The sequence below is a fragment of the Nilaparvata lugens genome, chromosome 1, assembly GCF_014356525.2.
Source record: "Nilaparvata lugens isolate BPH chromosome 1, ASM1435652v1, whole genome shotgun sequence".
In the NCBI taxonomy this organism is placed as follows: domain Eukaryota; kingdom Metazoa; phylum Arthropoda; class Insecta; order Hemiptera; family Delphacidae; genus Nilaparvata; species Nilaparvata lugens.
Genome location: NC_052504.1, coordinates 38,037,652 through 38,055,018, shown reverse-complemented (window position 1 = coordinate 38,055,018; position 17,367 = coordinate 38,037,652). Strand labels below are relative to the sequence as shown.

General features: G+C 33.8%; 1 protein-coding gene across 1 annotated transcript; it reads right to left on the bottom strand.

Annotated features, from left to right (window-relative positions):
• Positions 1–4,977: 4,977 nt before the first annotated feature.
• LOC111057216 lies at positions 4,978–9,396 on the bottom strand. Its single transcript, XM_039420979.1, has 5 exons — positions 9,042–9,396; positions 8,145–8,342; positions 7,163–7,356; positions 5,785–5,933; positions 4,978–5,276 (listed from the first exon to the last, which is right to left on the bottom strand). The coding sequence occupies exons 2-5, from the start codon at positions 8,316–8,318 to the stop codon at positions 5,104–5,106; spliced, it is 690 nt and encodes a 229-aa protein (XP_039276913.1). The 5' UTR covers positions 8,319–8,342; positions 9,042–9,396; the 3' UTR covers positions 4,978–5,103.
• Positions 9,397–17,367: the final 7,971 nt, after the last annotated feature.

The following is a 17,367-nucleotide window of genomic DNA, read 5'->3' as shown; positions in this document are numbered from 1 at the left end:
GCAATCACTCATTTTTCAATCGATTGAACACTTTTTACAATAGCATTTTTAACAAGGCACTTGAACAGATCTCACAAAAATAACTTCACTTAATAGTTCAATTGTCAAGATTAGTGAGTACACTGAAACTTCTCGATAACTCTATAATTCGTAGTTGTGCCGTGCTTTGAATTTAGAAAGTTAATTTTGAATTTAGAATTTAGAAGCACACACAATATAACTTAAAAAGGGATGCTTGATAAACATACCTAGTGCTAGAGAACGGGAAACCAGAAATGACAAGAGAGACAACGAAATAGAGAGAAGGTATCAATTATATTGTCACCTCTTACAGTTAAATTTAACAAATAATAAAACAAAAGGAAGTTACATTATGAAAACCGAAAACAAAATTACTAAAGTTAGGTTATCTCTGAAATAGGTAATACGGTAATAACCTACTCCGTATGCTCTACATTTGAAAACGTTTTAGATTGAATCATAAAAGCTTGAAGGACTCTAATTTCAAAAGAGCAATTATTGAAAATTATCATAGATATGTCTCAGAAGTTAATCATAAATAACAATAAATATTTTAAGAAAAGATCCACACAAAATTCATAAAATTCTTAGAACATTAAATTTTGAACACACTTGGAAACTTTAAAACACTATCAAAACATTATCAAATATTAATGATCCCCCCAATAATAACTATTCAGTATCTTTATATCATGAACGCTGCAAGGACAAACATTCCTCAAGTATCACATCATGGTATACTACCTTAAAAAAAACTATTCAAAAATATATGTCATCAAAACAAATTTAGGAAAGGTTAGGGTCCTTGAAACTTCATTTGATCCTTTACAACTTTAAGATGAGAATTATTTTAAAACATTAAATTTAATCAATAAGGGACATTTAAAAATTCATATACTCATTCAACTTTTAGTAGTTTAGAAGATTATAATTATTTATAAATTTAAAGAAAACTGAAATTCCCAGCTGGATCCTTACAGAGAAAATATGGCCTCACTTTTCAATGTAAAGATACAACCGAAAATCTATTACTCAAACCAAATTAATAAAATCAATAATCTATCTATCCCCAATAATATCTCAAAATTATGATTTAACAAAAGTCTAATTCCGCACGTTTTAATTGATTGAAAGTCTGTCGTCACTAAAACCCATTTTGTCACATCCGGAGTTCCTGGGACGTTCGTTTAATTTGGAAAAAAGTTGTTACCTCATAGCTGTTTCTTCAAATTGAATCTAGGCTCGGTGATCAAGCTCTACACGTCCAGATGGACAGGAGACGGCATACCCCAAGCTAGGACGGCCATCGATTCAGAGGCGTCTCAGCGGCTTAAAGACACACATTCATGAACCCATGAAATGATGGATTCGTACGTTGATCCCCGTACTTACACCGCTGTTAGAATAAAAATAAACTAGGATAAAACCAATTAACTTAACTTTAGTTACATAATAAAAACAACCTACTTTAGCTCACATCAATTACTTTAAAACATAAGTAGGCATTACCTACTTCAATCTCTTGATATAAAAGAATAGAATTTATTTGTAATAAGGGTTACGCCCTATACACAAAGCGATGAGTACATAGTATTCCATAATAGGCCTACATAATTCACAAGTTGATTGAATTACTTCATAATAAGGTATTTTGAGTATAGTTGTTAGTTTAGTCAGTTCTCTTACATAAATCACATTTATGGTGTAATTTAAAAGAATAAATTACATGATAGATGTTTCCAAAATAATCATGAAAGCTTTTCCTAAGCATCAAAGACCAATAAAATCTATAACCAAAAAATACTGATAGAATAATATACTGTAAACATCAGTCAACACAGTCTGTGTACATCTGTGTAAACCACAGTAATTGAAATTTAGGTTAATAGCTTCCTCTTCAAAAATAGTTTAAATCAAACAAAATATCTTAATTCCTACTAATAGGTATTCTAAATTTCTACCAAATATATATCGTTAATTTTCTTACATTACAATAAATACTTTGATGGAAGCTTTCTTTGAAGATATTTTCCTTAATAATATTATAAATCTATGACGTACCTTTAGTAGCGGTTATAGGAGAAAAATCTCCATTGTGAGGTTACAATTTGATACTCTCTCTCTCTTCTTAATTAAAGCGACTACAGAGGCAAAAGACTAAAAATGCTGCTGGAACAAAAGGTTCCAGAGCCAAATACTAAAAAAAAGCCTAAAGCTGGCATGGCAGCCATGATTAACACCAAGTTCTGATCAGACTACATTTTAGTACTGCTTATGTCGGAGGACAGACGCTGAATGAAGCCACTTCGCTTTTCTCGTCTTGAGGTGGACAGCTGTGAGATCGTCCATACTAAATCGACCTAACCAACACCAACTGTGATTGGCAGTTACTATTCTCTAGAAAAATTTCCACCAATAGAAAGGGACGTTACAACTACAATTTAAGATACATTCTCCCACCAAGTGACAGCTATTTTTCCTAGGCAGCTATAAATTCCTTGCCTTATAAGGTTGTGAACCAGACTTATATTCTAGGAAAATCGTTGATCTTCCCACAACTTCTACACACACACCTATAGAGTCGACACTACACAACGCAAAAAGCAAGGTTTATGAACTAAGCTGTTGCTCCAGGAAAATTGATGTTATTCCTAGGATCCTAGCTTCTACGCACACACTTACAGAGTCAACACAACACAACACAGAAAAGCAGAACAGCACAATCCATTTTTATAACAGGCTAACTTCTCAGGCTAATTTGCATAATTCTCATCGCTCACAATTGTAACAATAAATATTGCTACATAGTTTTGCCATCAAAAACACTGTAACTAGTATTCCCATAACGATAAATACACTAGTATGCCATAGTAACTGATAACTCCGCTGAATTCAGCTGATTAATATACGAAACTTACACCAACTCGCTTTCTTTAATGTCTGTCTGCCTGTCTAGGTATTGTTTGTTTTCAACATAGCCCACCCACATGTATTAGTTAAAATACAACTTGTGATAGCAATACCTTTAACGTTATAGTACGGTAATTGGTATTATTAGTTTGGGGATTTTGAATTCTGATTGTGAATTATTCACCCATACGGAGTGAACTTTAAAGTTCTATGGATTCAAATATAATAATATAACTGGAGACACCCTTCGTTGAAGAACTCGCTCATGAACAGTTGTATTGATCTCTGAAATCTTTTACATGTATGTCAAATTAATATTTAACAATATTTTCTAATATCCATTCATACAGGCTATATTATGAATTAATTATGGGTAATTATGGGATCAGTATCCATGATATATTTTTTTTCATATTATATTTTATCAGCCTCGATATTGCAGAGCTTGATATATAATTCGTCACCATCCAAAATTCGTATTAAATGCTTGGTCCCGTAAGCTACAAATTATAGTGGTTCTACTGTGTTGAATGTAGTCTACTGGGGGGTTAATATACTCGAACATTGAGAATTTTGAATAAAACAAAATTTTTCAGTATTATTTTTCATTTCGAATGTCATTTTCAATACTGGAATATATACAGTTATCGTTTCCCAAAATAGCGGGAAAACGTTATTTTTTCATGATAATATTTTTGGTGATTGATTTTTCTACGTTTTAACGACGGGATTTGCTTTTGTCTGTATATGTACGTTGGCATGTTTGTTAATTAGCTTTTGATGATTACAGCTTGGCACTGCTCTCGGTTTCATTCATAACAGGTAATATTGTCATCGTCAATACACGCCAATCAGTCATTGGCCGTTTCAACACTTACCGATTTCTCGTCACGGTACCGGTTTCTTTTTTCCGATGTCCGAAGGGCTAATTGGGGTGACATATTGACAATGAGATCTGTTAAACAATGAGATCTTATACACTTCATAACTACTGTACAAGTTCTACTGTTCACAGAACTACTAGCTACAAGTATTCAACTACAGAAGTCGGAAATAGACATTTCATTTTACTTATGGTAGACACCCACCCTTATCTATCTACTCCACGTCTATGAATATAACAATATCAAAGGATAGAGTTGAAAGTACAAAGGCATAGAGATTGAAATTTAGAAGTAAATGATTTGTTATAATTCAATTACCCAGGTATATTAAAACTGACTACTTTAGCATTTACCTGATTAATATTACCGCAATCATTATGTTACAAAATTCAAATTTGCGTTGCGTTGCTGACACTCGGCTGCTCTCTGCACCTATTTTATCGAATCATGCAATAACTTTGAAATATGACGTCAACAAACTTGGTGACTCAACACATCTGTCTCGTTTTCAACTGACAATGGCAAACTCTCTCGATCAGCTGTTTTCAACTGACGATGAAAAACTCTCTTGATCAACTGTTTTCAACTGACGACGGAAAACTCTCTCAGTCAGCTGCTACTCGGTTGATGAATATTATTACCTAATCATTTTTAAGTTCCCTCAGTGAGTTATCCTAAACATGATTCCTAATTAAAATGACGATTTTCGTATCACAAACTCACTATATTTCAAACTATATACTATGTTTCAAACTTAATCAAAATCGTTAGAGCCGTTTTCGATTTCCATCAGACATACTGACAAACAAACTAACAAACAGAAATGGAATACGATGATAAATACGTCTATAGTAACATCCATAATGGGAACGTCTGTTATAGTAGACTGCATAAAAGTAATCTGATGTTAGTTGGAAGAGCTGAGTACTTCCTTACCCCTTACCATAAACTTTGCCAATTCTTCAGGTGTACTGTATTATGAAAATATCAATATTAATTCTTACTTATAATCAGCTGCGGACGAAGTTGATCAAATCTTATTTGGCAACGTTGCATTTACCCTCATGAGACTATTTTCATACGGTCTTGTATATTTGAAATAATGTATAATATAGTGAACAACCAATTCATTTTTAAAGTAATTTTATTGTAATATATATGGAATGAAAAATAATTGAGAGATTATAAACTACCTAAAACAACTTGGACAACAAAATAAATAACTTAGAATATATTCTTTTAAATTGGTGCAAGTTCCACATCATCCGCCCCCTGCACAACGGCGGTATCACCAATCCTGAAACTGGCAGCCGAGATCACCGGTGTTGAGTTTGGTTTGCAGGTTGACGATGTTGCTGTCTTGTAGCAGCCACTTTATTTTCTTCTTTCTGGCGCACTCACGCCCTTCACTCAATTGATTGAAAAAATTCATTTCTTTTGTTGTGATTTGCATCAGCCCACCTGGAAAAATTATCATCATTAGAAATACTATATTATCTGATATAATATTATCACTTGAATTTTATTATTTAAACAAAGTATTCTACATGAGTTAATAGTTGATAGATGGAGGATTTATTAGGAATTGCAGTTGACCAACTGATAGAATAAAATAATAATAATAATAACGAATTAGAATATCCAATGAATTATTATTATTATAAATGTATAACAAATTCCGGCCCGGGCAAGATATGTTTCTCATACCACTCCCGTGTTTCGGTTGGGCACGTTATACCGCCAGTCCCGGCTGCCTGAAAACAGTCGTTAGGTCATGTCAGAGGCCTTGAAATTGATCAGGTGCGACCTGAAATCTCTGACATCACATACTTGTGTATGAGAAAACTGCGTAAGGTCTACTGTTCACAGAACTACTAGCAAATATTTCTCAAATTCAAAAGATGAAATATATCTACGCTCATCTCATACAAATGTAATGAAATTCAAGGAATAATGGATTCATACTCACTCCAAAAGTAGCAGGCACTTCCTTGCGGCCTGATTGCTCGATTTATACACCGATTCAAGGATTCTTGTGCATTATTTGTTCTGTTAGCTTGGCCGTGAACTGAGAACGACTCAGGAGTAACCCTCACCAACCACTCTCTCCTGAAGTATCTGTAAAAGGGAAACATTTTTAAATGATCATGATCAATAATTCATTGCAACATAATGTAACCAATTTTATACTATCTTCTTAAACAATGTCAACAAAATTTTTGGCACAATAAATCTCAACCTGAATGAGTTTTTTTCAAGTTGTTTTCCTCCATCTGACAGCTGTGAAATGATTAGTGCCAGTAACTGGTGTTTTTAGCTTCCGAATTTCCCCCGATGGAAGCTTTCCATCAATTTATTGCTATTACAATCATTAATCATGCTATTTATAAAAGCATGTCATGGAAGGGTACATGTTCACTTCGGTTGAAATATCAACCACACACTAGCATACACTCTGGCATCTGAGTGAAATAAACAATATTATATTATCCCATTATATTAAGCGAGAAATGTCTGTATATATCTTTATATTGAGTTATCTGGTTATTTTTATAGCTGGATATCCATATGGTAATTTATGTTCACTGATCTCAAAAACGGCTCTAACGATTTTTACGAAATTTGGAACATAGTAGGTTTATGATATAAAAATTTGATTGCACAAGAATTCATCCCTGGGAAAACTCGCTGAAGAACATGGAAAGGATAATTCATCCTTGGAAAAGCATATGATATTTTCGTCGTCTGTCGATAACAGAAGATGCATGTGCCTGTGTGGTAGATCAGCTGTGTAATCAATTAGCTTACCGTATCTCGCAAGAAATCTAGAAATTTTAATTGACTCGATCAAAATAATCCAATTTGATGACATGAGATGGTATATCATAATATTCAAAGATAATCATTATTTTACAGTTCTAAGTGATAAGTGAGTGTTATTTTGTTATTCAATTTGGTTCGTAAACAATCTAAATTAGAACTTTTATGTTTTCAAATATTTGGACTGAAAATTTGACCTGAATTCAATAGTGTATGGAACATAACCTACTTTTTGGAATATGTATAGTGTATAAATCAAAATTCGGGGAAGAAACAGTTTTGATCTGTGCCTGTTAGTCCTTCCCCAATCATTCTAAAGAATTGAGTTCTGTTTATCAATAAATAGATAATGAGCGAAACTCGGTGCCCCGATATTATAATATGATGTTTGAAACTTGTACTGCGGTAAATGCGCTAGTACTGCAAATCTCTGAAGTTACGGAATTGAATGGTTCACTACCATAAAGCTCGATACACATTGCAATTGGAAAATTTAAAAAGTTGAGAATATCTCAACTAAAACTTACTCTATCAGTTTTTTTGGTTTTGCACTATCAATATAGTTCTCGGCGAATCCCTCGATTACTCCGACTGCCTCCTCAACTTTACCAGCAGGTAGAAGAGCTGTGGCCATTAACTGTTTCGCCACCCTCCATCCGTCATCATCTTCATTCATGGGAGGTTTTCTTATCCCTATTTTACGCGCATTGCGCTCAATAGCCTGAAACATTCATCCAAATAAGTTGTAAGTATATGAAAACGTTTTAAGTTAAACTTTTTTCTAGTTATCAGTCACATCTACATTCTTGCAATTAAAAGCAATTCCTTTTTTTTCTAAACGTGTTCACAGAAATTCTGGCTTACTAGCACAGCAGTAACCTGACAATCTCTTTTCTTAAAATTATTGTATTGAAATATTGTCGGCAGGATTGGTCTAGTGGTAAGGAGTGTTACATGCTTCGGTCTGCTAGCACAGCCTGGTTCGTGAGTTCGAATCTTGCCGATGACATAGGCGATTGATCATCTCATTAATCAGTTGAAAAAACACAGTTTTATTCGGCCACATTCACATTTATTGGAAATTGATACAGGACTGCAGTTTCTTGTTGAAACCAACACATCTTCAGCTGAAGATGTGTTGGCTTCAACACGAAACTACAGTCCTGTATTTATGTCTAATAAAATTTTGATGTGACAAAGTTAAACTATATTTCTTTAATTATGGAAAAACTCCACAATATCAGTTTTCATCCAAGAAATTTTATCTCATCAACGTAGGCTACTTTCCAATACCCACGCACTAGCAAAAAGCTCATGTGGGCATCATCCGCAATAAAGAAAATTTTCGTGATCTAGATTTGCATAGTAAAGGTGCCAATGTAAGAGTGAATAAGTTTCAGGGAATTTCTCCTATGACCAATTATGATGAGAAATGGAGCTTCATAATATATTCCAGTTGCAAATACAATATGAACAAAATGTAAAAGCGAGTTTTTCAATCAAACTTACTTGAGTGAAGTGAAACCAGCAGCCTCGGTGTTCACTTTCTGGAAATCTATCTCTCAAAGGCTTCTTTATTGCCTTTTTATAATCGCTGATTATGACTTTCGGTCTCATATTTGGGAAATGATTTTTTACTTCTCCCAAAAGAACATCATATGCCTTTGATGATCGTGTCTTCATCAACGCCCAAACAATTGGAAATGCCTAAACAATCATCGATGTCAATAATATAAGTACAATAAAACATATTAAAAAACAAACTACACACCAAACATCAATTCCATATATCATAATTGATTAAAATTGAATTGTTACTTCCAATATTATATTCCTACATTATAATTTCTCAAGTAATAGAAATTTCAAGTGAATTGATGATCGAATTCAAAATTGATGAATCTTAATAGCATTTGAGTAATAATATTCTCACCGGAGTTTTTCCTTTAGCAGCAGCTGAAATTGATTGAATCGATTGTGCTCTAATAAATCTCATACGGTAATTCATTTATTTGGTTGAAAGCAAACTGTATTCAAAAGAATGCCTTGCCAGTTGAGAAAGAATCTCTACATAGCGGATTCCAGGCGATTACTTTATACTTTTCAGATTTGAAATTCTATTCAAGACTTTTTCATTAGAGAATTTGAAAATTTTAGAATTTAAAAATTAAGTTTTAAAACTTGAAAATTCGAAAATCTCAAACTAACAATCCAAAAATTAAATTGGTTTAATTATTAATTTATAAGAAATATTATATTTAGAATATTTAATCATATTCAGAATAATATAATTTATAAAAATATTAACCCTTAAATGCATGATTTTCAATTCACTTTTTTCTATGATTGTATTCAAACACGACATGCAGTCAAATATTAAGTAAATAATTGAAAACTTTTACTTACTGACTGAAGCACTTTCGATCAGCTAGTGATCATTTTCAACAGTCCCTACCAGAAATATTTTGTTGGTTAGGAAGACTCGTGGTGTCTATTATGTAATCAAAAAGCTTGTTAGATTTGAAATTCAGCTGTTCATTTATTATGTTGTTACTGTCTAGGATGGTGGCTTTATAAATTTCGAACTGTTCTGATATATTTAATTCCATATCCATTTTTTAATTTTCTTCAAAATAAATATTTTCTGGTGGATTATAGTTTTTGAATCAATGGAAAAATATTGAAAAAAATTCGAATCAACTATAAACCATTTTTTAATGGGAAAATAGTGTGTTGCAGATCTGCAACATTATGCACTACTCATAGATTTATTATGTTTGGTGGAACTAAGCTTATAAATAGAATAATTCAATACTTGCATCAACATCAACTATTATTGCTACAAAACTACAAGTATCATAAGATTAAAATTATGTTAAGATATCCAAAAATCATAAAATATATCATGCAGTCAAAATACATACATATAAACGTCAATTGAATAATTAGAAAGATCAAAAAGCTTCAAGATTGTGTCAAAAATTACACTGTCAAAATCAATTATAATAGCTTCAATACTACAAGTATCATAAGACAAAAATTATGCTGAGACATCCAAAAATCATAAAATGTATCATACAGTCAAAATACATACATGGAAATGTCAATTGAATAATAAGAGAGCTCGAAAAGCTGAAAAACTATGTGTGAAAAATGAAATACAATTTGGTATCTCTTGTGTTCACAAACTAGAAATGGAACGTTTTGTAACAATTATTGACCTCATTATAACAAAGTACCACATCACATTTCTCACATTTTGTTTGTGAATAGCCTTTACAATCTGGGAACTTGCATCGGTTCCTGTTACCCGGTAGGGTAACCCCATACAGGCCAGTGGCCTGTTTGATCAGTTCTGACATCTTTTGGGGGAACATAACTTGTAGGGTCCCTATGCTTCTTTGCCTGAATCTCTTGTTCCAGTTTGGTGTTGCTTGGCTTACCACGTTTTGATGGTTCATGTTACCCGAAAAAAGTGTTTCTGCAAGCTCACTACGAGAATCAGGCATATTCAAAAGTTTTTTTTTTCATCAAGACCATTCCTAACACCAACATTCTTACACAGCAGGCATGAGTTTATCACAGTAACATTAATCAAATGATGAACAAGTCTCAAATACCATTTGCGACTTTTAATTCTAATATGATATCTTCCAATATAGCTATCTAGATTGTCAACTACCCCCCCCCCATGTTAGTAGTATAACTTATTCTTTGACACCTGCAAGACAAGCAATTTTTATTGTTTGTTTGGTTTTACAATCATACCTATCAATTTCTGTTACTAGCTCTGCTCCAACAAATGTAGACAACAAGGTTACAACCTTGTTGTCTTTTCAAACTGTGGCTGAAATATCAATACCTTCATTTTTTGTGGTCATATGCTCCTCATATGTCCCACGGGGTACACTACTGTTCATGAGCTGTGATTTACCTGGAAGTTTGGAGTTTGGGTGCCTATTCTGTAATACTGTACCAAGGCAATATATTCCTTTTTCTGGCGAAATATGTGACTAATGGAACACTAGTGTAGAAGTTGTCAAAATAAATTATATGATTAACATTTGGTGTCACAGATCTTGCAAGTCTTACAACTGTATTAGCAACTTCTCCTAAATCATTCAAACTAGCCTTATAGTTTCTTTACCAGAATACATTTCAAATTTGTAAGCATAACCTAATAATACACTGCAAATAACAAACAACGTGAAACCCCATTTATGAGGTTTATTGGGTAGGTACTGTTTCATGAAATGTCTTATTTTTGTAGAACACATCTGTTCATCAACAGATAACTTTTTTCCAAGGGAATTTTTTGGAATATGTCATTGAGATGCTCATAAACATAATCAAATCAAGCTAAAATGTTTAGTGTAATTCAGACTGAAGTGAGGTTGGAGTCCCGGTGTCGAGTGACTACTGAAAGTCTGCTTGGTGCATAATGTTGTAGAAGTACAACAATGATATAAAACAGCTGTGAACAGCAAATAGCTTTGTTATCATCAATCTGGCATCACAGAATTAATATTAGTAGGGGAAGGTTGGGCAAAATGGGGACGCTTGTTTATTTTTGATAATAAAATGGTAACCATATGTTTTATAACCAGAGCCTTAATGAAATCTTTGAATAGAACTGATAAAGACAATGCTGCATTAAGTATGATTTCGGATGATGACTGGATACGGCATTACAAAGATCTCTGGTGTTCTAATAATGAAGATGCAAATGTACCTCAAAACCAAATCTGTAATAATTCAGTGGATCCAATAACAATGGCTGAATTAAAACAAGCACTAAATAGCATTAAAAACCGGAAAGCATCAGGTTTAGATGGAATTAATTGTGAGCTTTTCAAGTACGGTGGTTTGTTACTAGATTTGAGATTCTTACATCTGATTAATGAATGCTGGATGAAATGTCAAATTCCGAAAGAGTGGAGTAAAGCAGAAGTAATCTCTCTTTTCAAAAAAGGCAAACGCAATGACTGCAAAAATTATAGAGGTATTAGTCTCTTGAATGCAGGATATAAAATATACTCGAAAATAATCAATTCAAGAGTGTCGCTGAAGCAGTTTTAAATGAAGAGCAGTGTGGGTTCAGAAAAGGTCGTTCATGCTCAGACAACATTTTCTCAGTTAAAAGACTGATAGAGCAAAGAAGAGAGTTCAACCTTGAAACACATATAGCTTTTATTGATTTTGAAAAAGCATTCGATAGAGTGAATAGAAGTCTTATGTGGAGAATTCTGATTGGAAGAGGATATCCTTTACATCTTGTAAACGCAATAAGATCTCTCTACCACAATACTCAAATAATAGTAAATACAGGTGATCATCGGTTAGATGAAATCACTATCAACCAAGGTGTTAGACAAGGGTGTAGTCTATCACCCACTTTATTTAATATATATGTGGACCACATTTTCCGAAAATGGAAGTGTAAAGTAGATTTAGGAATTGATATTGGTGAAGGTGTGTACCTGAATGCTCTGTTGTTTGCAGACGATTTGTGTGTAGTACAGGAGAACGAAAATGACCTCCAAAAATCAGTTCATATCCTGCATGAAATTTGTAAAGAATATAATTTCAAGATATCAAAGGAGAAAACCAAAATCATGGCTTCTAAAGGAAAGTACCCAATAAGATCAAAAATTGTGATAGACAACAAGGTATTGGAGCAGGTGTCTCAGTTCACATATCTGGGTTGTGAAATTAGTTATAAAGATGAATTGGATGTAGAGAAGAAGGTAGGAAGATTCCAAATGATTTGTGGAAGTATCAGTAGGACATTGGGAAAGAAAGCTACCATAAGCACGATAATGAAATTTTATAAGACAATGGCAGCTCCACTACTACTCTATGGTAGTGAATCGTGGGTAACATCAAAGCCACTTGAGAGTAAAGTGCAGGCAGCTGAGATGAGATTTCTTCGCAGAACTAAGGGCTGTAACAGAAGAGATCACATCAGGAATGAGGATATACGGAAAGAGCTGAATATCTTCTGCCTGAATGAGAGAGTTGCATCTTATCGTCAGCAATGGAAAGAGCATGTGGAACGAATGTCAGCTGATAGGCTTCCTCACAGAATTTCCAAGTATAAACCGGTAGGCAAAAGAGACATAGGCAGGCCACGAAAAAGATGGCAATGATCATTATATTTATTATAAAATAAAAACAGTAGATTGTAGTGATGCTTATGATGATATCACATTAGATTATATTGGTGTTATTAATTTATAGATTTTATTTATTATTATTTTTTTATTCAAGCTGAATGTGAGTCGGAACAGGCAATAGCCTAATCCCTGTTTGAAAGAAGAAGAAGACTAACTAAAGTTTCACAAGCATGATTTATCAATTATACTGATGAAAGGTAGGCCTATAAATAGCTTGTCAGCTCATTGTTGACAGTTATGAATTAGTCTTGTGAGATGTTTTCACAAGATACCATATCCATACCCATACCCATATCCATACCCATAGTTACTTCATTATAACAATAAAAAATTTACTAGCTTCTAGCAGTCTTTTTGAATGCTGTCTACACTGCATAGACAAAAAAGTTCTGCACACTGCCAAGAATGAGTTGACATACTCTTTATGGTGCAGTATGTTTGTTGAACCAAATAAAATACTACCATACTGAACTAACTGGATCCAGAAAAGTTTATTATTTATACGTAATAGAGGAGCAGAAAGCAAAAATTACAAATAATAAAAAAATATAAAATATTTTTTCTTGTATAAAAGTCTTGTATAGCTTATAATAAATTATAGAGAAATTAACTTCGTTATTATCCATAACACTAACTTGAGCTGCAGATTATAAAATTAAATGTGCTAAATTGTTGACTTGGTGCTGAGGAAGAGCCACATAGCTCGAAATGCGTCTGCGACACAATACAAACATAGTAAACCAGTAAATTCTGCATTGCAAGTTTTAAAGTTCACATTTTATTTTAAAAAATTACTTGAAAATTGAGTCATAGATTGGTTTAAATGATCTAGGTATGTGGTTTGCATTTATAAGCCCTTGTATATCGGATTTCTTTTTTTCACCTATCTCCAAGTTTCTCTTGTATGCTTGAATGCGCTGAATCTTGCTAGGCATGCTTCGGTTTCTTCTCCGTGTATTGTTCACATCAATCGTTTTGTAGACAGTTCAGTCGAATGAAGTTTTTACATACAGTACTCCAGGGTCACTCTTTTGTTCCTTCATAACTTTGATGTCTCCTGTTTTTACATCCTCACTTTCAATTGTCTCATTAAACTGCAAGCCAACTTGGGAAGTCAAATCCTTCAAATCAATGAAATCATTGTAGTTCATTTCTATAACATTATACGAATTTCCAGTCTTTCGTGCAGATTGAATTATCCCTATGTAGTCACCAGGAACATAGATGGGACCCGATTTGAGAGCTCGTTTCACTGCTCTTTCGATCACAGCATGAACATTATCACCCTCATTTTGGTTATGTCCCCGTATTAGAAATTTGTGTGTGATAGACTTTATTTGCAGTGTTTGCACAGCATAAAGATACATCCCCATAATGTACTTGTTCTTTTGCTGTCCACAACAATTATCAGAATAAAATATCACCTCAAGATTGTCATCATTGGTTTTTTGTGCAAGCTCTTCTAAATATTCTAGAACGCATGATCTAATCTCCACAGCACCACGTTTCCCCTCGCCTTCATGCCAGAAAAAACAGTCAACCTTATCCCCATTTAGTTCATTTATCGTAAAATTATAGCAATTCAATTTACTTTTATAATAAAATATGAAGACATCTCCTCTTGGTACTGGAAGTACCACTTGAAGATCGTAAGTGGCCACTATCAAGTTATTAGTTTCCATTGATTTCTTCTTATCCCTTTCTTTCTCCTCTCGTGATAGAACTTTCTCTTTCAAGTTCTCTTCGTATTTCTGTTTCATTTCGTCTTTGTCAGTTGTGTTATGGTAAGCCGTGCACAGATCGCACTGATCTTTTTTAGGGGTGAAAAACGTTAAATTAAAATCATGATTAAAAATCCTTGAGTACATGGTGATATTAACATGAGGAATATTCTTGTTATCACACTCTTTGACATAGTCACGAAATAGGTCTGCCAGTGTTTTCCCACCATCGATATATATTGCCTACTGGATTGGGCTCGCAGATAATGACTTTCTACTCTGGGAATACTATTAATATGATTATAAGCTCCCTCTTTTAATATGGGGTCCACTTTCTTGTGATTTGAATGTTTCCCTCTTAAGTCCATGTTACCATGAAGCCATTTTTCAGTTTGTGTATAACTGTTCTGATAGGTCGGTCATTGATATCTAGAATTGACTTGGAAAATGTTTGCAAACTCTTATTTGTTTGTCAAATAGAATGCATGATTGAACTCTTATTTGTTTGGAAATAGAATGCATGATTGAATGTGCGCCTACTATTTTCTTTTTTGTACTGGTATGCAGGTTGAACCTTTGTCATACTTCTGCTTATGAATTCTCGCTGAGACATAAGACTGGGAAGTGCCCAATATTTATCAAATAGTTCATGTCTTTTGTCTTCACAATTTTAGTTGAGCATTGTAGTCTGCATTTTTCATTACATGGCGAACGCATCTGTCTCTCTTTCATTTCTTTTTTGCTATTAGAAACCGATTTATTAGCTTTTCCATGATTACGTAGAAGTTTTGTTTTATTTTTCTTCCATTCACTTGGGTTTGCTATCAACTTCTTTCCTCTCTTCTTATCTGTCATGTTATCCATCCCATCATCCATATTATTTATTTTGTTCTCAGCCTCAACATCTTCTGTTGAGCTAGATGTAGATGATGGTGTCAAACTAAAATCAGGGTCCTTGTCATAATCATCTAAGTCTTCAGAGCTGCTATCAGACTTAGATTCATTTTGCACCACAGTCGGTACTCTCCACAGTTTCATTTTCAGTAATTGTCCTCCACAAAGCTCCCATTTAGATAGAGTTTTCTCTTCCTCTCCTCTGGTTTCCCTGTCAGTTCTCAATGTAATATCCTCTTCTTGTTGTGTTGTGCATTCTTCTTCTCTTTTCATTTTATCCTCTTCTTTGGTTGGCATGGTATCATCTTCCTCTTCTTGTTGTATTGTGTATTCATCCTCTCTTCTTTTATCCTCTTCTTCGGTAGACATGTTATTATTTTCCTAACCTTGTTGTGTTGTGTATTCATCCTCTCTTCTTATAATCTCTTGTTTAGTTGGCATGGTATCATTTTCCTCTTCTCGTTGTGTTGCACATTCATCCTCTCTTCTTTTATCCTCTTCTTCAGTTGGCATGGTATCATTTTCCTCTTCTCGTTGTGTTTTGTATTCTTCCTCTCTTCTTTTATCCTCTTCTTCGGTAGACATGTTATTATTTTCCTCTTCTTGTTGTGTTGTGTATTCTTCCTCTCTTCTTTTATCCTCTTCTTTGGTAGACATGTTATTATTTTCCTCTTCTTGTTGGGTTGTGTATTCTTCTTCTCTTCTCATTGTATTCTCTTCATTGGTTGAGATGTTATTATTTTCCTGTTCTTGTTGTATTGCGTATTCATCCTCTCCTCTTTTATCCTCTTCTTCGGTTGACATGATGTCATTATTTTCCTCTTCTTGTTGTGTTGAGTATTCTTCTTCTCGTTTTCTCTTCATCTCTGATTTTTCAAAGTAACTATCAATTCCCCGTTTTCCCCCTCCTATTCCTGTTCTTTTCATCCCAACTGAAGTGGTTCTGTTGTCCTGAATGACTTGAAGCTCATTCTCCACTTCTTCCTCAATCAGCATCGCAGCTGCAGCTACCACCATGTTTTGAGCCCTGCTGTGTGGCAGCTCTTCCATAATGATCCTGAAACAGACAATAAATTCAATTGATTATTATTTTTATTCCATGAATTATTGAATTTGTCAGCCAATTTGTACAGTGACTAACTCAAAATTGTTTTATCACAAACCATAGTTCAATGTTCTTGGTCCAGAAAGAGCAAAAATTCATCCGGCCAAGAACCGATGACATTGATGAGGCTCCTCTTAACACTCTGCTGCTCGCGAGGATTACTCTAACATGAGCGATTGCGTGGAGCACAATCGTGCTCCACTCTATTTTTATGACTATTTTGATATTTAATTGTAATTTAATGATGTCATTTGTCATTTTTGGTTGGGATGAAACAATATACATTGATGAAAATTAATATTTTTTATTTTCAGCCTCAATAAAAAATAAAATAGAATAAATCGAGAATTATGAAATTGAAAGTTTATATGAAATAATATTGTAATGTCACTACACAAATTTTAGAAAATTGAATGTTCTCAAATAATATTGTAATGTTACTACAAAAATTTTAGATAATTAAATGCTCTTGAATGTCTAAAAATGTAATCCTCACAAATGATAAAAAATTAAACTTTCCTTATTCAAGACACTCGGTGCAAACACTTCTTAGATGATCTAAACAAACCCAATTATTGCACTTGATACAAGTTTTCCTTGTGGTTTTGTTCCGTGCCCTACCACACAGGTAGCATCTTCCAGTTTCAGCAGTTCGAGGCGGTTGCGGTAGCTGTTGAGTTGGATCTGCTCCTCCTTGATCCAGATTCAACAGAGGTCGTCCTCTGGTCCTTATTTGTTTGGGTATTGTGTGATGGCTGATACGGTGCTCCATATGAGGTCTCATCAGTTCAAATGTCAATCTTTTCAAAAAATCCAATCTGGACACAAGGACATTC